Source organism: Temnothorax longispinosus, chromosome 3 (genome assembly GCF_030848805.1).
Source record: "Temnothorax longispinosus isolate EJ_2023e chromosome 3, Tlon_JGU_v1, whole genome shotgun sequence".
NCBI classification, from domain to species: Eukaryota; Metazoa; Arthropoda; class Insecta; order Hymenoptera; family Formicidae; genus Temnothorax; species Temnothorax longispinosus.
In genome coordinates this window covers 9,752,585-9,776,533 of record NC_092360.1, presented here as the reverse complement: position 1 = coordinate 9,776,533, position 23,949 = coordinate 9,752,585, and the positions used below count along the sequence as shown (strand labels likewise).

Genomic DNA, 23,949 nt, shown 5'->3' with positions numbered 1-23,949 from the left:
TGCGTTTTACGCATTTTACATAATGCATCTAAAAGTAAACGGTCGCCAATTTCTTCTCGTGGAGAAGTTCGTGCGAACTACTCTCCCAGCACTGAAAGTTTTCAATTTCGTTTTTACGAGCTTTTTAATCTATTTGGGAGATAAGAAAATCCTTTTAGCGACATGAATTATAACGTCTCCTCGTTCTTTCCCCATTCTTTCTCCGTTATTTAAATTACTTTCACCAGGAGCGTCAAAACTTTGACTGCGTTGAAGTCTAACTACTATTATTTTATTAAGACAACTAACACAATTGCGTTGTCAGTAATTCCACTCCGTAAATGATGCATTCACGGATTATATCCACGGATATATCTACGGAAAGTGTTCTATCGTAGGATTTACATGGGAGATCAAAAATCTTGTAGAACACATTTGCTGTAGAGGAATAAATGTGACACAGTGTTACATAATAATTTATTTTTAATTTTGCAAATTGACATATCGAGACATATTTGAGACACGCGACCCTCTTTCTGGCGAATAATAATAATATTGATAAATAGTTCGCATTTTGGACCAAAGTTTTGCGATCGATCCCCATTACGCGTGAAATGTTTAAATCGTTATAGTTTCTGCTATATGTATACGCCATAGATAATGCAGATCTTTTTATAATACAATGATCATATTATTTGGCACATTTATCGTAAGACTACGCCTATTAATCGATTGATGGACCAACAGGCCAGCTTTTGAAAATTATATGATGCTCCAGAATTACCAAATAATCTTGCAGATCAAATTTACGACAAATTTCTCGGTTTTTTTTCCAAAGGAATATTCAGTGAAAAATCTAATTATAAAATTATTTATTATAAATTAAAAAAAGAGAGAGCTGTTAGTAAATTAAAGCTTAAAAGTTTAAATAAATAATAAAATGCTGTACATTAATCAAATGAGATATATTTGAGGGAAATTGCTAGCCAAGATATTAAATGTTGACAATTAAAAAGTAACGTTTTTATTTTTTCCGAAGAAAATCAAATTCATCACTTCTCGATCCGTCGTTAATAAATTACCCGGAAAATCTGGGACACTCGATATACACATTAGCGCATAGAGCGCCAAGTAGTTTCTACATATCTGTGCCGATGCGCACAATTAAAAGAAGAAAAAAATTACGTTTGTAGTGGTCGAAGTATTTAGATTGTTATCCCACATCGAATGTATGAAGGACTTAGGCCAAGTGTCCTTTTATAGCGCTGCCACTAATTAACGGAGACAACAAGGTAGAATGGCGGGCGCAATTGTACAGAAAAGATTTTATAGAACGTGTTTCTCTTAAATTGAACAGTATCATGAATCCCATAAAATCACGTACAAAGCGAAAGGAATTGATTGCCGTACGAAGATAAAACTGTCGTTCTAGGAACGCGTCGCTCCGGATTAACGCGTGCGCAAATAAAACGTGCAAATAATAATGAACTCGACTTCTCTTCACGCCGATCAACCAATCGCCCGATTACGCAGATCACGAATTCTCACTGCTTCGTTTTTTTTCTTCTTTTTTTTTTAAAGAGTAAGAGACGTGAGAATTTCGAGGATGCCCCCCGCTGGCCTGGGAAGCGCGCGCGCGGGACAGTAAGGTATGCGATGACGATGAATTATACGTAATTTATATTGTACAAGAGAGGGTTGTCGCGCATTTTCATCAGCTTGGATCAGCTCCGCCGATTAATTGTTGTCCTCGTATCCCGCCGCAGCCGCTGCAGTCAGGGGTCTCGGCAGAGCTCCCGCCTGTAACACACCGCGAAAGGACGCTAATTACTTAATTGCTCGTGAAATTCTAGTTAATTGCGCGTAGTACCGCGATTCGTTTGCCGTGCCCGAGCCCGAGTAAATTGAAGCTGAAGGGAATATATATTCGAAGCATGTCTGGTGCATGACGATGCATGGATAAAATATAAAAGCGAGACATCAAGATAAAGTGTAAAGAATGAGATATTGAATTGAAAATGTAATATTGTCGGTGAGTATAATATGCAATGCGATCACAATACTAATTTATGTCCGTTTCTACCAATGTGGATTAACTTTAATCTCGATTTGAATTATTTCTTTTTTCCTAAGAATGAGAAAAAAGATGAAAAGTAAGTTAAACCGAGATTAAATTTAATCTACATTGATAGAAATGAATATTAGTGATATAAAACATGTTGACCAAATCTATATACGTGTGCTCGATTAGGAATAGATCGAGATAATTAAATGTACAATCAAAATTAGAGAAAATGCCATTTACGGCCCGGGCTAGATCTTGGTAATCTAATAATAATAATAATGTGTGAATTTTGTATATTTTTTTCCAAACGTAGTAAACTGCGCAATTTTTTATCGGTCTTTAAAACACAGCTCTTTGTTGAAACAGTAAATCCACTTAAGTCGATAATCGATTTAACTTTTGATGAACTAATAAGCTTTTTTTATTAAAATCACTGTAAACAATTTATTGCGAAAAAGGGTGATATTCAACCTGAACCTTTCCACAATCCGTGACGGATCATACTCAAGCGTAATTTGGGGAAGCTTGGCGATTAGAGAAAAGAAAAGCTCCTTGATGAGAATAATACTTAATACGATCTTATCAGGAAAGAAATTGCGCAGCGTGATTGAATAGGAAAATGTAGTTGCAATTCTCGTTAGGGAAACTGTTTTCCTGCATCATTATAATCTACTTAATTCCCGTGAGTTGTATTACAAAACACGCTATTCTCGATTCCAACACACTTTGTCCCACATAACAAAAAATCTCCATAGGATTATCTGATTTGATCCAAACTAAAAAGTCATCCGTAGGACGACGTAAGAATAGCCCATGTAACATTAGATAGGATTTAGAAACATCCAGTCGATATTGTTGGGATCAAATTTCGTTATATAATTACATCCTAGTAATTATATCCATTGTTGGATATCTTATAAGCGGATAAATAGACATCCTCGATACATCTTAAGTATATCCTCAGGTTTTACGCGGATATACCCTGGATATCCGAAAATCTCTCGAGATTGCTATGTGGGGTGTGTCATACACGTTACGAAATGTTATTATTATTAACCACGTCATTTCGTACTGCATGACACGTAAGTGCGACGGATATTGAAAAGAGAAGTGGGCTCTCTCTCTCTCTCTCTCTCTCTCTCTCTCTCTCTCTCTCTCTCTCTGTCCCCCTCCCTCCCTCGCAAATTATGTCCACGTGCTGTTCGAAACGCTGACAGATCGATATCGCCGCCGGCGCTAATACAGATAAGAATTTCAGTAATGCGTCACGTCACTCTCGGGAATTTGTACTCGTCGCGCATCCGCTGTCGTGATTGCGAAGGCACACATTACAAGTTTGCGGTATCACGCCCTCGTACCACGGCCAAGAACTTTTTACATAGAGGGAGAAAGGAGCGGGATAATTGTCAAATGCGGTGGACCGAGAAGTTTTCCCCCTCGTGACAGCCAAACGCGCGAACTCCGCCGGGAAGCAAAGTCTAGTCACTCGTCTCTTCGTGTCGTTGGGGGAGAAATTTAGTTTTATTGAATTATTACGGTCATTTGTAATTTGCTACTCGGGATATCTATTTGCCCGCGCGATTCTCTTCGTCTCTGGCCATCACTTTTAGCCGCAAGTCACGAAAGACGGGGACGAAATATTGCCCTATTAAGTATATAGAACGGATAACCGAGAGTCTTATAAAAGAAAGAGATTTCGATCGGATGAGATTTATTTGGAAATTTACTGTGAGTCGCGCAGTTATCCCCCGTCTGGCACAAATGAATATATAGAATAAATATTCGCGGAATATAAATTTGTTCCTCTACCACAACATTAAATATATATCAGTGAATGTTGTGATATTAAATAATATTTAAGACCATCACATGATATTATGATAATGTCAATCTGATATTTACTGGTGGACAGATACTGATGATATTTAATATCATTAAATATATATCAGTATATTCATCAACATCAAAAATGTCAGATTAAATATCAGATTAACATTATAATTTCTCAACATCGCTCGAAAGAAGATAAATGTTGATTTTTCACGACTTTTCCATCGATACAATCGAACACGATGTTTTCTTTGTCGTATCATTGAGAAAAAACGTTCTTCAATGTACAGACGTGACAATATATTGCTGTTAAAAAGGTCGTACGCTTCGTCGAGCGCATAATGCCGTTCAGCCGGGCTTTTGAAGATGAAAATTTCGTATCTGTTCTTTCCCCGATATATTACTAGGCGAGCGTACTGCAAGTTATGAACGGGAGCATGGCACATACCTTCAAATGTCTCACATAATGTCTCACATAATGTTCGCGTTGTACACACGTCTTCGCATAATTTCTGAGCGTAACATAGTAAAAATTGAAATTGAAATAGAAAAAGTATAAAATTGATTTATTAAAATTCACATTCTATCACGGATCTTTACGAAGTGAAATTGCATTCCTTATACATGTGATAAAAGCAAGCGAAACACGCCTATTTTCAGCAAACGTATACGCCTGCGTACGTCGTACGAATATTTGCTCATTTCCTACATTAAAGTACTACGACGAAATGAATTTTTTTTTCATTGGATATTTGCCTTGGCATTTTATTAAAAGAGAGATTATACGTATATGAATTAATTTACATGTGAGGGTGCAGAACACGCGGGCGTTTCCCGTAATTTCTTTTATATATCAGCTCTCTTTGAACAGGTTCGGTCAATTTGGAATATCCTGGCACGTGGGCGTTATTATATGGACAATTAGTGTTATGAATGCTATAAAATATATGTAAGTATTAAAAGATGAATTTTATTGAAACGGATCCCGAGATACTTCAATTTTCCAGGGAGAATTAAAAACATTTCTGCACAGAACATGTTTTTGCGCAGAACTAAAAATATCTTGTGAAATTTATCGTAGAGGAACGTTAATAGTTAGTAAAAACATGTTAAAATCATAAAGTGATAACGAAATAAAGATGCTGTATATAGAAAAATAACATTATAAGATAATTGAATAAAGAGCGGCGAATCTGCACAATACTTTCATGTATTTTCAGGCAATTTACGGTAATTTTCATATGGTGTATACGAAGTCAATTTCATTTACAGAATAATATTTTCCACCCACAGCAATTAAATTCTGTGATTCAAGTCTCTTCATTAACGTTTTAATACGCCAAATACTCATTAAACGGACATTTTTCTTACTTTTTCTAATTACCATGTTATAATCTCTATCCCTGTTGTCCTGCGAGACAACCGGCATGCACGACGCGGCCACACTTCAGTTCGCAAGAGCTGCGTCACTCTCACTAATTACGAGAAAATTAATCTCCCAGGGAATACCCACCGCATTAAGAATAGAATGCAAAGGGGACTCAAAAAGCATTATGAATTAAACTGTGCACATTTCAGAAACAGAAGTAATTCATGCAAAACAAGGATATCCATTTCGAAGAGAATTCAATTTCGAAGAGCTGACACGAAAATGTACTAAACACGCACATTACGAGAAATTATAAAAATTCTTTTAATTATGTATCTTATAGTATCGCCTCTTTTTCTAATCGCGGTCGCGCGTATCGTGCTTTAATATAAAAATTTCTTTCTTACTGCAATGCGTGAGCTATAATTTCAAAACGCACAAGAAATAAAAGACGATGTTAAAAATAGTAAATACGTAGGACAGAGAATTGTATAATATATATACTATAATTAATTCATTTTAATCAGTTTAATGTTGGAGATGATTCGAATTCGTAATAAATTGCGCGAATCCGTCAGCTCATTAATTAGTCAACTCAAATAAATCGCTGAAATAATCAAATAACAAATGACTTGCAAATTAATTCTGGCCATTATATTGGTCATTTAGTTACATAAAACTTGCGCGAATAGTTCAACGGTAAATTAGAATAGAGGCAAAAAAAGAGAGGCGTTTTTTATAAGACGTATTACCAAAGTTACTAAGCTACTTTGGAGCTAAGATCTAAATGTGGAGTAGCCTTTCTTGTCTTCTGCATAATACAAAACACAATATGTTTTACCGTGCACTATACACATATCGCAAGATCCGAGCTCGCATATCATAAAATATATTAGAGATAGAAAAAACCTACGACATCTTGACTTTGTCATGTAAAGCATTTATATCTCTATCGTGTTGCATAAATTTCAAAATTTAAACTTACTTCACGTTTAAAAATAAACAAAAAAATACTCAGAATTATTTTTTGTAGATAAAAATCTCCTCTTTTAATAATATCTTAGGCTGATATTTCATGAGTCGTACGACAAATTTTTCAAGCAAGTTAATTGACTACAGGATAAAGAAGTTTTCAAGTTTCTAGATATCTTCTATCTTGTAGCCAATCAGTACGCCCGACAAAGCTTGTCGTACAACACATTAAATATCAGCCTTAAGTTTATTTTAGACACTCCATAAATTCGCATCAGACTACAGAAAATAGAATTTCATTTATATTAAAATTATCAAGTTTATAATTATAATATAATTTTATATACCATTTTAATCCGTGTGTATTTTAATATATATTTTAATGTATGTGTACTTTTAATCCTTTAAATACCTTTTGTATTACACGAAATAAAATTATGAACAGAATTATATCCCGATACGAATTATTGTTTAAAGTGGGCTTTTCTGCTTTTAACGCGCGCTTCTGGAAATATACAACCTTAAAATAAAGTCAATCCATAATTGATTAATGCAAAAATAACGTCTATCTATAATTTTACGTTATACATGATATCTAGTTCATATTTCTGGCAATATTATCTAATTAAACATATCCAAAATTACGTCTATGTATTGTCAATGCAAAAATAAAAGCAAATACAGCAATAATATAGTGAAAACTTACGGAGAGGTGCGGTCCAGAACGACCGAATCGAAGACGTAGCGACGGCGATCGCTGCGACTTCCGGATCATCAGATGCTCCAACGGGATGCCGCCGAAGCCATTGTCGAGCGCGTTGCGTTGCAGCAGGAGCCTGTACAGCTCGTGGATGTTCTCCGCTGGCACTTTCTCCGCCATTTCTTCTGTAGATATAAACATGTAGATTCGTATATAACTGCGACGTGTGCGTATGTATGTGTGTGTGTACGAGACTATTTCGATATTCCGTGACATCGGAAAACAAAAGAATGGCAGGAAGAATTTTTAACATTACTTTTTGTTTTACGCGTATTGATCGATTCAACGCTGCGGGCAAATCCTTTCATGAAACTTTAAACAGCTGCTGTCAATATTAACGATTCCTATTGCCAGCAAATCTTCGAATAATCATCAAAGTTTTTGCTCCTGCTATAAAAGCGCCAACGAGCCATCCATCAGTTTAAATCTTGAAATTTAAATCTTGGGAATTAACGGCTTGAAAGCGTCAATATAGGACCTGCTGTTATAACATCGACAAGTTTCCGATCGATATCTGTCGTCCGTGTTATCTTACGACGCGGACGAGAAACAATATCTTTCATCGTTGCTAAAAAGCGTCTGACCTTCGGGATATGTGCCAAAGCGCAACCCCCTTTCGCGATTACACGTGTGTCGCATCTTCCTTTGGAAAGAATGTAAATCAGGCGCGTCTAGTTTTATACGGGAAAATAGAGAGAGAGAGAGAGAGAGAAAAAAAAAGAGAGTATGACGCTTTACAAGAACGTCCATTTTATGCGGCATTAAACCGCTTTACGATAAGTAGCGTTCTTCGTATGGGCGCGTAGGGTCATACGAATTGGTGGGCGTTTATACGGTTACTATCGTACGTAACTCCCGTTATAACGATTATTCACTTTTATTCATCCGCATAGGTTGTCCTATAAAAAAAAAAACAGAAAAAAATACATATATTCTATCGACGATGCCGACGTTATCTGACATGTCGTTTATCATATACATATGTATATTTATATCTCGACGTGTAAGTATTCAGAATTATTAACGCTGTTTTCGTATCGGTATCATTTTTTTTAAAAAACGAAGACACGCAGATACTACATTGTATTTCTACAAGATTTATAGATAGCAGATGTTTTTCGAATGTTTTTGAAAACTGTGAACTATTGTCAGTCATAAAGCGCAGGACTATATTTTGCACCTACCCTCTTGTTTACATGAAATATATTGAAAAAGGTTTTACTTTTATTATTTATCGTTGTAGTTTATTAAAAAATTGAATATTTAAAATAAGGACACGCGTTTTCAAATCACAAGAGAAAATGCATTTAAGTATGATTGGGGATGCGAGAAAAAGAATTTGAAACGAATGCTACATATCTCTTTGATTACTTTCAAAAAATGGTTTGATAAACCTGACCGGTTTACCGGTATATAGAAATAAAAAGCGACATCTTTATTATTGTAACAAAATAGTGTAGGTACACCTGTCGACCTTGCAAGAATACATACGATAGAATTTTGCGTGTTTCAATATCCTACAAAGGCAAACAGGCAACCATTTTCCGATTGAATAGACACCTTTCAACTTTATGAAAAACTTGCGTGGTAAAATTCGAGGACGTGCGATGATGTGAAACATGTTGGTGCGGTTTTTTTTATTCAAAACCGCAGCTCGTGCACAATCGATCGGATAAACCTAGTTTCTTGCAAAAAAAAAAAAATCTTAAAATACGAGAAATATTGCAACTGCGCAGTGTTTTGACCTTTACGCCAAACGCAAATTACTTGTTCTGTCATAAAAACAAAATTAAGGGAACGCGAGTTTGAACGTAGACGGGGTTATCCGATGCACCTGTTGACTATCATAACGTGCTGTATCGCCTTTAATTGCGTTATAATACGGATAATGTTGTATTAAATTTTACTATCTCCATGAAGCTGAATCGCTTGCTTCGCTAATAGTTTTTCTAACACGCCTGTGCAGTTTCAGACGATTTGATAAATAATACGTCGAAATTACGAGGACATTCCGTCGCGAGAAAGAAGATTGATACTTTCACCGAGAGAAAAAAAATGACTGAAATGTATATATACGAACTACAGCAAGTGGAGCTGACATCGATGTTTGTGACGCTCGACTGGACGCTTTTGCGGTCTGTGGGAAGACCGCGTACTGAAATTCGTTCGTGCACGAGTGGAACGTATTGATGAAACGCTTATGGCAAAAGGACCCTAACGGATAACTCGCCCGAAACAGCGATGTTGCGACGAGGTCATTTTCGCACTATTCGGAAAGAGAGAGAAGGACAGACCGTACGATAGAACGTGGCCCTTTTACGAGCTTAGATTATTGAATGGAGAGATATTTGACCGATCGCACGCGCGATTAGGGACAGCGATAAAAGTGATTACGTAGAATGATCAATATAATCGGATCGGATTTACAAAGCCTATGCCTTGCGGTGAAAATGTTACATACTCCCCAATCATCCTGGATCAACTGCGTCTCGTATCGAGCGCCGTAATTATTCATTTATCGTAATAATCGAAATTATCTTCATTAGCTGATGAAAGAATATTCGTGAATGTCGACTCTGTATTTAAAAATAATGTTCTAGTTTTTGTAAATACAGTGAAAGTTTCCTCTACGTAGTCAGAATTATTTAAACTTTGTTTCTTTTTCTGAGACTCGTTCATTTCCTGAACTTGTCATTTAAATTTTCTTCAAGTAAATTGCTAAATTCATTTATTGCTAACATTGAAAATATTTGTTAATAACATTTCATATTAATTTTTATTAATTTGTGTGATAAAAGTAATAAAACTCTCTATGACATGAAATGAAATTCTTTTCTATCTTATTATTATTCTTATTAAAAAAAATAGACTCATCCAAAGTCTGTCCAAAATTTTACAAAAAGCTTTTCAATCCTGAATCGCTTATAACTCCTGAAACTATTGATATCTGTATTTTAACATTTTACTTCAAAGAAGATTTATTGTATATAGAAAAATTGAATAATCTATTATTAAAAGTGTGCACGTGAGTTATGGAACATCCCGTGTATATTTTATGAAATAAGAATTACTTTTGAAAATAACGCTAAATAAATTATTCTACAGATACGCGTAGTAATAACACTAATAACGATGATCACATGAATACAATATAACAGAACGAAACCGTCATATTAACGAGTGCAATGCACGATGGAAGGTTTAATTAGGCTTACATTTTTCGCTGCGGTCTAGAAGCCGGTGGCTTAATAGCCATCCTTCGCGATCATTAATTATTATAGTAGGAGACACGCCGGCGACAGAGTCTCGCGTTGATATACTATACGGCATTATCAGTAATGGAATACAAAACGTATTATCATCCCAAGTAAGAGTGAAACTTTAATGAGACTTATAGCGCGAGGGGATAGATCGCGGAAAAAAGCGATTTTACGTCGAAAGAACGAGAGGTTCATTATAGGTATATGAATTCGTCAGAATAATAAACTTTGAAAAAGTATTATAAGAAACTTATTGTTATATGTATTGTTGGTGTTTTGAAGAAATATAAGAATATAAGAAGCTTATTTCGAGAATAGTCAAAGTCTAAGAGTTATGAAGTATAACAATGGCAAAGTTTAATAACTTTCCTGAAATTGGATTTACTCCGACTATCAAATAATAAATATTTGTTTTAAACAAACTGAGAAATACGCATCATTATTTTACGTGTGTTATCCTTTCAAGTAAACAATAAATAATTAGTGGAATAAAGAGTAAGATGTGGCAACTTACCTCCGTAATCCATATAATTTTCAGTGGCGTTCACAAGACCGGCTATCACGACGAGAAGAATGAAAGCTGCGCAACGTTTAGCGTACATGGTGCTCTCCTCTGTCTTCACTGCAATCAAGTAAACGATTCTACATGCGATTTAATTCCTCCGGTCGAACTTGCGGACCTAAATGTGTTTTGCGCCGAGCATGTGCGGCCGAGATATGCGCCAAGCGCATATGTGCCAAGCGTGTTATCTAATCGGCTTGGCGAAGAACAGTTTTCCTTCTTTCTAACTTTTTTATTACTTTTTATTACATCGCGAGAATAAAAGATTGTCACATCAGTACTTCATCATTCGAACAATAAACGGTGCAGAAATGCAACGCAACATAACGCGGCCGCAGTTTCACTTCACTAAGGGACTTGCGCTTTGTAGAAGCTTCCACCCCGCTGAAATATATATAACGCCTGTCGCTGATACAATTCCCCCATGCGACGTTTGGGCACCGCAAACGTTTGACGAAAACGAGGATAGATAAATTCAAGACCACTGTGATAACAATCGAGCCAAGTATGTGTGAGCTTTGCTGTTAAATAACATCACCGGCTGAAGAGACATTACTCGGAGGCAATACAGCTCTCCGAGCGCTTATAATAATTTTATCCTGTAAAATATTTCGCTAAATCATTTTGCGTATCCGTTATAAAGAGCTACCTCTGAACGTAATGCATTATGAGTTGCTTAGTGAATTTAACTCTCTTATTATGCTAAAGTATGCGGGTCAACGTTGTTAACACTGCTAAAACCCAAGTTATTTTATCGTATTTATTTTAAAGTATATACAGTGGCCTGTTTATACAGATGCTCACAATTAAGCCACTAATTAAATATATTCTTTTTATTAAAAACGATCATTATACACATATAAACTGCTTTGTCGTCAAATATTTAATTTTTAAAAAGTGTATTTCAATTAACGGATTACGTAGCACGATACTTTTGAGTTATTTGTTAAATTCTATTACTTTTTCGTCAATTTAATACATAAAAATAACAAAAATATGAAATTTAATGAAAAAATGCAGTAATCAAAATGGCGGAAGATTTAAAATAGTTTACAATTAATAACGATTATGCGAATTATACGTTTCTTCATAATGTCAAGTTCTAAGTGGCGATCGTGACACAGAGAATTGTGCGCTGGTCTAATAAGCTAAAGACCTGAGTTCAAACCCGACCAAAATTTCGTCGGCTTTTATTTGATCTCCACTTCTTAGAACGGGTAGGTGCAGCAATGGTATCCCGCTACGTGAACCTCCAAATATAGAGATATTCACGGGTAAGTGTTGCACTATTCGTATCCATTCTGAGAAGTGGAGAGATCAAATATAAAAGCCGACGGAACTTTGATAAACTATTTAAAACCTTCCGTCAAAATTGTAATTGATATTAAGTAGACGTTATACTATTTTAACAAGTTGTTATATACGCATTATAGAAACCTTTCTTTCAAATTGAAGTCTTTTAACTGAAGTCGAAACGTCTACTTGATATCGATTATAGTTTTGAAAGCTTTTTTATTAATGTAATACCTTAGCTCGCAGTTAGTCCATTATTCTCTCATATGCCTTGGTATAAAAGAACAAATTTAATATTTTAATAATAAAGTAATAGGGGTTAACAAATAACTCAAAAGTATCGTGTTACGTAATCTATTAACTAAATTGACACTTTAAAAAAATTAAATATTTGACGACAAAGCAATTTATTATACGCTTACGTATGACGATCGTTTTTAATAAAAAGAATATATTTAATCTTGCCTGAATAAATTACTTAATACTCGTAAAAGTGGAAAATTTACTTCGTTTATTGAAAAATTTGTCAAATTTATAACTGACATCACATTACTTTATAATTTTTTGATCAAAAATTCAGGAAAATTTTTCACCGACGCGTCAGTCCAATGTCATTTTATCGACAAAATCTTTTAGCTCATTCGGGAGTGTGAGTCAAAGCGCACCCCTCGATTCTCAAAGGGTCACGTTATTATCGATATCGTCGAGGTCACAATATTAACGAGCTATATTTCTACATCAGTATCTAGTCAGCTACGTTATTATTTATGTCATGCCACGGCTCAACTGACAAGACAAGAAGCAGGAGGAAAAAGGAAACTATCAACATCGATACCGCGCTTCCTGAATAATTCATTAAATTGTAATTAATTCTACTTAGAAGAGCGGATCGCGTTCGCATCGTGAAGCGACGCATATCCGCGCGCGCGCGTGCAATGCGGATCACGTGTAGAATTAAGTGTGTATGTATAACGTTAATTTTTGGCGCAACATTAAATTGGATGACACGCTTCGCAAGTGCGTCGCGTGAATGTGACATCTCCATATCGAATTATCATTTCCACGTAATTCGCGTACTACTACAATCTATCATCCGACTCACGATGAGGGTATCCGTGCAAGCAACACGATCTCTGTTCCGAACGGTATATTAATTTAAAAGCACCCCCCCATTAACGAAAGGTTGACTACAAGGCAAGAGGCTTCATCCATGTGTAACACCTGTGCCGGCGCGTAATCTGCACCTTTGGCCATCAAACTCAAACATTACACCCATTATACCTTATATCCGTGTTTGCATAATAAACGATGCCTATTCCAAAACCGAACGAGTCCCTAGCTTCGATGTTTTTTTTTCCGTGAAAAGATACGACGTTGTCTTCTTCCATTTCCACCTTTAAATATTAATGCGGCAGAAACGCATGTAAACATATTATGCTTTATTTACCGCAAGGATGAAAATTCCATTAACGCGAATATAACTTTCATCCCCTTGTCGCTGGAAGTTCGTTAAAAACTTTCAGAATATCAACATACGAACGATATTACAGCACATCTAAAGGAGAAATTGCACGTGAATTTCTCTGAATAGGAATACAGATTGTATTCTAAATAAATCACGTAGCATCAAAACAATATTATTCTTTCTCTATCCATAAACAGGAGAATCGCAGAAAAATAACAAATATATATCATAATATACGTTTTATACACATTTTATGTATTATACAGAGTGTACTTACTTATCACTCGTTAATAGCAGATTCCTGAAATCATTTGGAGACAAAAATTCTAATGCCAAAATGTCAAGGCTGCCAAATTGTCATCCCGATATTCGTCGGTCTTGCGAACAGAGTGTACAAAGAAATAAAGTGAATAATAATTTCAAATATCTCTATCGAGTTAAGTAAAGTGTGGAAGAGCCGTTTTGACATGCGACGTCCCTGAGTTCGTAAAATTTCGACAACCACATGAGTGAACTTTAAACCTTCCCCGTTCAAACATTGTAGTAGCCTCGACATTTTGGCATTAGGATCTTTGTCTCCAAATAATCTCAACAATCTACCATTAACGGCTGATACGGTAAGTCTGATAAACCCTGTATATTTATATTATATATCTTATATAATTTTCTTTCTCTTTCTAGACAAATAAAATTATTTGTGATTTTATCTAATTAAATTTGAAATATCTATTGAATAATAAAATAAAAAACATATTTAGAAGTACAACTTTCAAAAATGCAGACAGCATTATATTTTAAATAGAAAAAAATAAATATTTAAAACACACAAACAAAAATATACCTATATAACAAATATAACAGACGTTTTCTCGAAAATTTAATTCGTTGTATAAAATATAGTGTTTCACATCAAGTATCTCTATTGAATAGATAAGTTTGAAATTCTGTGACCGGAGAGATATCCGGTACAAGTCGTTATTTATGTCATGTCCCTGATTGCTGCCGCGTACGATAGAACCCAAGATAGAATCCAATTCGATTCTACGAACGAATTATAGCGTATGATCCGTTGATTACTCACACCGCATTGACCGAGGTAAATTCGTTTAATCGTTTTCGCGTGTTCGATGTTAAACGTACACAAACGCAATACACGCCGATGCGTAATTGCTTTATAAAGCTCACTTTAGACGTTGTATAACTCTCAGAATTCAGGATATAGAATTCAATTTATATCTCCATGTGTCGCATAATACAAAAAACGCGAAGAATCAGAACACAAATATATAAAAATCTATTATATTAAAATATACGACATATAAAAGTATAAATACAATTTTTCCTAAAACCTGACGCAAACTGACGTAAACTGACGCATAGATAGTCCAAAATTTAATATAAGCATGCGGATATACATAAGCTCGTCCTTGTCATCAGTTTCCTAGATAGTACAATGAGTTTTGCATGGTTGTTTTATAAGGTCCCTAAACCTCCTCCATGTAGACTTTCTGCATGTAAACAGCGATAAATTCGAAGACAATTTCTTCATCATCTCTAATAGCAAACTATTTGCCTCGAAGTTTCTGAGTTAGCGTTGAATCGCTTAGTAATTAAGACTCCAATCAAGATTTCGCTGAAGTATTTCAAAAAGACAAGTTTGTGCGGAGAGCGAACAATTCGAATAATAATTTCAAATCTTTGAAATACTTTTATTATTAAAAACCTCGCAGGAAAGCATACAAGTATTGTAAGCTAAAACAAATCGTACGATAATACATTGTCGGAACGTCAGAAACTTCTGTTATTACTGTTAACGAATAAAGCATTCCGTTTCCGTGGAAAAAAAAAAAAGATTAAATCACAATCTGAAAATTCCAAAGCTCCGTAAGGAGGCAGGGGCAGATAATAATAATGTAGAGGAATATTCCATCAGGAATGTCCCGCATTTCTCAGCCTTGGTTAACGGCAATTTACTTGTCGAGCTTTCCAGGGTAATAACTGCCCATCCTTTTACTCGGTACGTTCTGCACAGGCTTTTAAAGAACACTAAATAATTTACGCATACCGTTGAGAAGATGGCAAAATCGTATTTTTGTTCACTGACTATTTTTGCCCGTGGATACTCTCCGCGTCACTTGTAACGTATTTATCTGCCAGCGCTCAAGAAAAATAACTGAATTTGTTGTGTAATCAGAGAATATCAATAATTAAGCAACTAGAGTTACTACGAGAGAAAGGAATTCGCTTATTACAACTCCGTCGACGTCCAGCCTCCACGTAACATTATCCATAATTATCTTTTGCGCTAATTAGTTATTAGCGAGACGTTTTAATAAACGAGCAGTGGCGAAAAGCACAGTTCGTTGCGCAATGATGGTGAATGATGGGACATTGTAACCGAGTATCGATTTTGGATACCGCTTCTTTCGTGTAAGTACGTTTTAAAAGCTGCTCTTCAAGGTGTCTCGAGGAAATTTTCATTTGCGCGCTAAGTTACCTCCGTGCGAATCCCGATTTTATTTCCTCCACAATTACTTATTGTTCTGTAATCCCAGATGACTTTGATTACATCACGTACACGTGTGAAACGTACAATGAACGGGGGGTAACGTTTGAATTAAATGAATTTTAGTCGCACAATGGCACCGGTATTTAATGCAGTGGATGTATTACACCCACGCATTTCCACTCGAGAAGTTTGACAAAATGTGGACGCGCACTGCCAGAAAGCTTCTGGGAAAAGCGGATTTAAAAATATGCAACTTGTTAATTTACGAATAAATCGTATAAATCGTATATGTCCAAGTTCAGTTCACGTGCTAGCACACACACACGTTAAATCTTCTGCGGTAAAATTTATAATCTACATAATCATACGACAGAATGTAATAAGGCGTACGCTGAAATTAACATTTCGAATAATTATATGAAGAAAGCATTTGCTTTAATATATAAAGCATAAAAAAATAATACATAAAAAATGAAAATATATACAGAAAATCATCATAATTTGTAAAAATGTTAAGAGCAACGTTAATGTAGATAACAAAATTAAAAGAAAAAAACTTTGTAATTTAAAAATATCTAAAATATTTAAGTTTTTATAATTTTTCGAAAATTTATGTTATGAGTTATATGTGATTGGGGTAGGTATATATATAGAAAGTTTAAATGCTTAATTTGATTGAACTCTATATAATTAATTGCTTTTACTCGATTTTATTTCTGCATATAATGTCCGAGAAAATGCGGGTAAGTCTTTCTATTTGAAGCGCAAACAAATCACGTTGAATAAACAATTACCGTTATTGTCATACACAACGGTGTTGTGCATATGACGTGAAACTTTAAGCGCAAAACACAAATCAGCAATAACAATGTATGTCATATTAAATATGTAACATGTATAATGTACAAATATATAAGCTGAAAACAATTACGGGTTTTTAATCAAACTGTTCCAGAATTCGTAAATATACCGGTTATGTAAGCCCGTATAATCCAGCTACAAAATATCAATCTTTCTTTGTCCTCTGTTTTATATCTTTGACCTACGTTAGTAATTTATCACCCATTACATCGCGATAAAAAAAAATAGTAATGACCACGCCGCCAGATATTTTCAATGGATTACGTACATCATAATCATAAAGACAGCATACTCAATTTTTATGAGAGAAATACAAAAACGCCTTTTGTTTAAATTTCCATTAATTGAATGTGTACACGTTATAGTTACGCATCTAAATTTTTTCCAGTTGCTATAGTTTTACAAAAAAAAATAAGAAAAAAGTACGGTATCTGAACAAAAATCTAATTCTCACTTAATGTTTCACTAATATCTTTTTATTAATATTCTTTACCATGCTCATAGGTTTTTAAATTTTTTGTCTCTTCAAGATGTCATTTATAATCTACAGAATTTTTCGCATGTTTTAAGAGTAAAATAAATATCTATATTGTTTATATTACATGAGTGAGTAATAATAATTTTATAATTGTAAAATAAACTTTTTCAAACTAACTCATATCTTTCAATATATGAATATATATTATAATTAACGTATAAATATACCTAAATATTTATATAATTACATAATTATTTAAAATGTGCAAAATGAAATTACACTAGAAAATTTAAATTTAAATTGCTTATCGATCTTGAATGATTATATGTCATCTAATCATGTAGAAAAATGATACGATTCGATATACAGAATGCGATGCATAGTTTCTCTCAATAGTTATTTTTGCGACGTACGTCGTAATTCTTCAACTTGTTTAATGGGATTAAAACGTATGTGAAATGCATTCATACTAATTAATAAATGTGATAGATCGTGTTTTTTATATACCTGACATATTTCTCATCGAGAAATATAACTCGAAAATAAAGATTAATTAAACTGCGAAAAACTAGTTTGTTTTCAACTATTTGTAATTGGTTGCGTTGTTATCATTTTAATTAATACAGACATCTGATTTTAATACTAAATGGAATGCATTAATCGATACCGTTTTTTATAAGGTCAAATAATTTGTAAATATCATTAAAACAAAGACAAATAAGAAAATAATAAAAAACAATGAAACGTGAAAAGAGAAAATGTATTACAAATTAATCTATTGTATTAAAATTTTTTAGTCAAATCTGGTTTATCAGAATGTTCGTGATTTATAAGATTTAAAAAAGCTATGATCAGAATTTAAAAAACAAGAAGAATTTTTAAGCCTACTTTAAAATCTGTAATTCGTGTCAGAATAAAATTCTGTTTGAGATTTTATGTGCCGCGTAATTAAAAAACATATGAAAAATCAGAATACAACGTATATAAAATATATCAAAATATATATTAAAATATATAACAATGCATGTGTATTAAAATACACACATATATGAAAATACACAATAAAATTTTAAGTAAATAGAATTCTATTCCGAAATGTATTCTGATACGAATTGTAAATTGTTTACGTGGATTTTAAGAAATTAAAAATGTTAGTTATGGTAAAATTTTGTCATAATTAAAATCACAAATATTATATGAGAAATGACAAAATTAAGATGATCTGTCATTTATTACAATGGAATTTTGAAAGATAATATGAAAAGCATCGACATGAAAAAGCATCGATAGACTCGAGCTCATTATTCATAACAATTCTTTTTAATGCTCGTTGATTATACGAGGAATATTATTAACAAATGTGACGACTATTACTGTTATTACAGATATAACGAAATCTTATACTGTAGTGAAAAATTCTGATAAAAGATTCGTAATACCGCACTTTACAAAATCAGAAACACTAAAATAAAATACTTTTGGACTTTTCTTCCACAATTAAAACGCAAAATATATGTTATTTCAATAATAAATCAAAAAATGAAAATCCAGTTAATTACAACACAATTTTATACGATTTTCAAAACAAATTGCAGAGAAACGCATCTTTCACGTAGGACACGGACTTGGAAATTGCCGAACGCGCGGATATCTATCAGAAAAAAGAAGGAAACGAAGAGGAGGATAAGGGCGACACAAACGTGCATAGTGTACAAAAAAACAAATCGTCGAACTCACCGGGTTCGAATTCTTGAGCGTTAGTCTCAGATGACGAGAGACGAGCGGGGATTGAGTGGCTCGCACGTTACGGCGGTAATGATGCGAAGTGTGGCGATACCGAAGGACCCTTTATATATATGGGAAGCCGCCGTGCTTTCGACGGGGGGATGAAAGAGAGACGGGGAGAGAATGAGAGAAAGAGAAAGAGAGAGGGTGGGCGCACAGGTGGCCGCTCGAAAGCGGCCACGCGGTCACGGGGCGCAAGCGTCCTCTTCTTGCCCTGCCTCGTTCATCCCTCCAACTTCGCTCACCCCCATCGCGCGACGAGGTGACAAAGGAGGTGGAAGAACTTACTCTCTCTCTTTCTCTCACGCGGTCTCTCGCGCGCGAATTCTCTTTTCCGGAAACGTTTTCATTAAGAAATTGTTTCTCGACGGCGAGTCGCGAACGGGGTGACGTATAACTTGATCTCGATGATGCTCGGCGGGATAGCTTCACCATCAGCTTGTTAATATCGATATTTAAGATGTCTGGGAAGATGTATATGTGAAAAAGTTGAAGAATGAGACAGAGAGAAGGTTCAGAAATTTTTACGATCAGAGAGAGGCCTATCGATTTTTTAAAGGTCACGTTTCGTTTACTCGATCGTAGAACACGACGCAATAATGTATTTTTAAAATGTGATGTATTTGCCATTCTTTAAAAAATATCTGGTGCAAATAACTTTGGGTGTTTCCGTAATTAAGATATATAAAATATTCTACGGTTCGTTCCCGCTGATTTCTGAGAGAAATATTCTATGCATTAATATTCTTTTCTTGTATGACGTTCATATAGAGAGCGTAATTATATTCAAAAAGTTAACGTTTGCTTTTTACATATAATTTTATCTAGAAATAATTTTTCTAGAAGTAATAAAAGGTTAAAGGCGTCTCTTTTACGTTCCGTGAAAATTCTGACTCGGTTTTCAATCGCATTACTGGCGCATCTCTGAATCTAATTGTACTTCGCGCATTTAGACCATTCACAAATCACACGAAAAGATGAACCCGGGACTAGTTTTTAAAATTGAAATAACAAGAGAGGCGCTGTTTTCATAAATCTCCATTAAATCGCGTCGCGGCGATTTTTCACGCGCGACATCGCAGTATTATTGTAAGGTCATACATTTGAAAACATTTAAAAAAAAATTTTGCCACATTGGGAAGTGGGACGGAGAGACTCACAGTCGCTTGTTTTATTACGCGTGTGATCCTAGTGATCCCTACAAGAGAGGGCCATCTTCATTAAGGACTCCGACGGCTCCGTGTATCGCGGCTGCCGCCAGACAGCAACGCGCGGGAGGGTGGTTTTTATCTTAACGAGATTGACCGCGACGTGTAACATGTTTTCTCTCTTTCTCATTTTCTTTTTTGATTTTGTGCCGTACGAATCTTACTTGGCGGTGTGAGAATCAATGTTTCGTCTAACTAAGGGATGAAATGAGTTCTCGCGCCTTTGAGGCGCCAGACTTGTGTCGCGAACAGGCGTCGAAACGAAATAGATATTTCCGCGGAAAATTTCACGTACGCGGATTTTTAAATTTTCGGACACCGAATTGATCTATCTAACTTTTCTCATTGATAAATCAAGCAATATAGATTGTATGTTTTTTTTTAATATTTTATCATAAAAATTGTGAATGTGTCAACATACGAACTTGAACTACCAAATGATATTTTAGGATCAGATGCTTTTTAAGTAATACATTTTGGTAGTTTTATTTCTTAGAGAAAATTTCGAAATAAACCATTTTTTGTCGCAATTTGTGTTATCGTAAAGCCACATATTTTTAAATTATCTTAAATTAAAATATTAAGTTTTTAAATTAAATCATTAAATTTTAATTAAAACAGTATAAAAGTAAAATTAAATTTAAAATTAATAAAATAATTAAATTTTAGTCTTAATGTTTTATCAAATTTAATTCCAGAAATCTTCCAAACTTTCAAATGTTCTGTTAAAAAAGCATTTCTGTATTTTATATACATAAAAAAAAGAAAAATTGGTCCACATTTTTTAGTTCTGCTCAAAATTAATTAAAATATATATTATTATAACGTACATTTACGTATATAGTATAGAGAGCGAATTTCTTTTCTTTTCCTTTCCTTTCGTTTTTATTCTTTTTTAAGTTTGATATTTAGTCACTTGCCAATCACACGTCGAATCGTACAACACAGAACTATGCCAAAAATTGCGGCGCAGTTCACAATTGGTCCTTTGTTCTTTCTTCCGTGTGCATTTCACTTGTTCTCACGGTACGAACATCTAAATTAAAAATCTACATTCAAAAGATTTCACTGTATTTTCAGTCATTCATTCACGCGGAAAATTCGCTTGTCAAATCATCGAAAGATGAAAATCTTTAACCTTTCCATTTTAACCAATTAAAAAACAAATTTCCCATCGTTTTAATTATCGATTCGTTATACGTTTTTTTACATTGAAATAGAATATTGTACGTTATCTATTTGAGAGATATAATATTATAAAAATGTTTGAGACCCACTTTTACATTAATTATCATTGACTACATTCTTGATCCGTGATTATAAAAGGTGATTAAAAATGTATTAAAAATGGAACTTTCATAAAACTTTTCATTAATTGGTTTACAGCTCCAATTAATTTTTATCAAAATTTTGCTTGCAATCTATTTGTCCCATTTTTAATTATTAAAATTTATTATAAACGATTGTCTCTCACTTTTCGTTAAAACAAAGATCTGGTTGAAATTATTTGACTTTTCGATTCTTACAATCTAAGTTTGTATGTTTCAATATTGCATACGGATTAACTTTACGAAACTCTTTAGTTGTTTTTATTAAATAATTACACGCCATGCCTGAAATTTTCTATAAAAAAAAGAGATTAATTTGAGATTCGTCAAGGAACTTCCTACTAATAATTTGAGCTACCATAACAATGAGGAAATAAACGTGAATTTGACAGTTATTATCCGGTTATCAAATTGCATAGGCAACCGAGTATTCCTCATTTTGTCTTTGAAACAAGATTAACCATTTTAATTATTTCGGCCTTTGAAGACTTTGCTCTGAGCTTGCAGAAAGCAGACAAGCAGATAACCGACGATGTAATCTTGAAATCCTACAATTAATGAATCTCGAGCCTCGAGGTATAATATACTAATAATGAATCCCACTAACAATAAGTACGAATAACCTTTTTCGAGCAAAAAAGGATTGAAAATTTATATTCTGCTTTTACTTGCGCATGCAGGATACCTAATTAAATTCATGAAAGTGGTCTCTAATCAATTTTTTAACTAAATGTTAATAGATAAAAACCTACAAAGTGCCTTTAAGGGGCGAAAAATTTAAATACGAGACTACAAATAAATAAAAAATTATTTAATAAATTTTGGTAATTTTTATTTTAAAATTTAATTATGAAAATAATTTAAATCAAGAATTTTAGTGGAAGAGTGTTACTTAATGCTTTCTTTCTATAATGCAAAAAATCTGATGAAACATCCTATTGATCTATATGAAAATTGACGGGTTTATATAGCCTCGAAAGCATTCTGCAATTATTGACGTAAACAGTTCAAACATCTAATTATATCAAACATGATAATTTAGTAGAAGCACTGTCCTCGAGACGGTACTTGATAATAATTGCAATTAGCTGTATAGTATAGATAGTATAGGCATTATTATACAAATATATTCTTCACGATCTCTAAATATAAAAAGCAAATTCTGAAATTAAAAATACGTCGCGTAATTGAGTAGTTATAAAATGTAAAACTGTGTCAATGTATAAAAATATTTAACCTTTCAAATACACACTTTAAATCTTCATTTTTTCCATTAGATCCTCTAGCGACTAAAAGTTTTAAACTCAGCACATGTTTCTGTAATTCCTGTCCACATTTAAAAATAGTTGTACAGATTTTCGTCGCATTTCAGATTATAAAATATTAAATTTAATTTCTTTTTTATAAAAACACACCGAAAAGGTTAAATAGACCAATCTGTTTCGTCATCCTTTAATCATCACTTACGAGATTGCATGGATGTTTGTACTCTGAGCTTATATTTATTTTTGCGTGATGAACGCAAAGTTCGGTAAATACACATTTTATCTAGTCTAAATGAAAACATGCCAAACGAAAATCCGATTCTATTGAAACTGTTGACTCCTTTTTAAAAGTATATATAGAGGGGTAAGAACCACGGTGGTATAAGTCAATTTTTTTTAAATATTTTCTCGTGTGCATAGATGCAATTTATATATTGTACAGATTGCATTTATGCATATGAGAAAATATTTTCAAAAATTTGACTTACACCACTGTGGTTCTTACCCCTCCATATATTTATAGAAAATGCATTTAATGTTTACCCAAATAAATTTATACTGTGAATAAAATATGTTCGCGCGCGCGCGCACACACACACACACATACACATTGTATTTCTAAATATTCTTTGGTGATTTATCCAATTTCTCGAATAATATAGATTCACAAATGTTGAGAAAAATGTCAAGCTCTGATAAAAAATTCTTGCGGTCACACGACAGTGACACGGAGTGCTAGCTTTTAATTACGTTAATGAGCAAAGTAGTAGTCGCATAAAATAGTTAAATTACTTTCGCCGCGGTAATAGTTAAATCGACGAACATTAAAAAACCTCACGCAGGTCCGAGCGTTAATAACTTTCGGAACAAATCTCTTGAGATTCTTGCCTCTCGCGTTGAACTAAACTATTCGCTGTTTCTTGTACGAAATAACTTGCGCTCGTGATAAGTATAGCAACA

At 33.9% G+C, this 23,949-nt stretch overlaps 1 protein-coding gene across 1 annotated transcript; it reads right to left on the bottom strand.

Moving 5' to 3' along the window:
* Positions 1-444: 444 nt before the first annotated feature.
* LOC139810635 (short neuropeptide F) lies at positions 445-19,298 on the bottom strand. The gene is made up of 4 exons (XM_071774339.1): positions 19,141-19,298; positions 10,750-10,857; positions 6,922-7,100; positions 445-1,779 (listed from the first exon to the last, which is right to left on the bottom strand). The coding sequence occupies exons 2-4, from the start codon at positions 10,835-10,837 to the stop codon at positions 1,717-1,719; spliced, it is 330 nt and encodes a 109-aa protein (XP_071630440.1). The 5' UTR covers positions 10,838-10,857; positions 19,141-19,298; the 3' UTR covers positions 445-1,716.
* Positions 19,299-23,949: the final 4,651 nt, after the last annotated feature.

What these genes read in the sequence shown, in the direction of transcription:
- LOC139810635 (XM_071774339.1), bottom strand. Translation starts at nt 10,837, where the DNA reads ATGTACGCTAAACGTTGCGCAGCTTTCATTCTTCTCGTCGTGATAGCC. An exon ending in AAATTATATGGATTACGGAG is followed by an intron (nt 7,101 to 10,749) that starts GTAAGTTGCCAC and finishes TTATATCTACAG; the next exon opens with AAGAAATGGCGGAGAAAGTG. An exon ending in GTTCTGGACCGCACCTCTCC is followed by an intron (nt 1,780 to 6,921) that starts GTAAGTTTTCAC and finishes GGTGTGTTACAG; the next exon opens with GCGGGAGCTCTGCCGAGACC.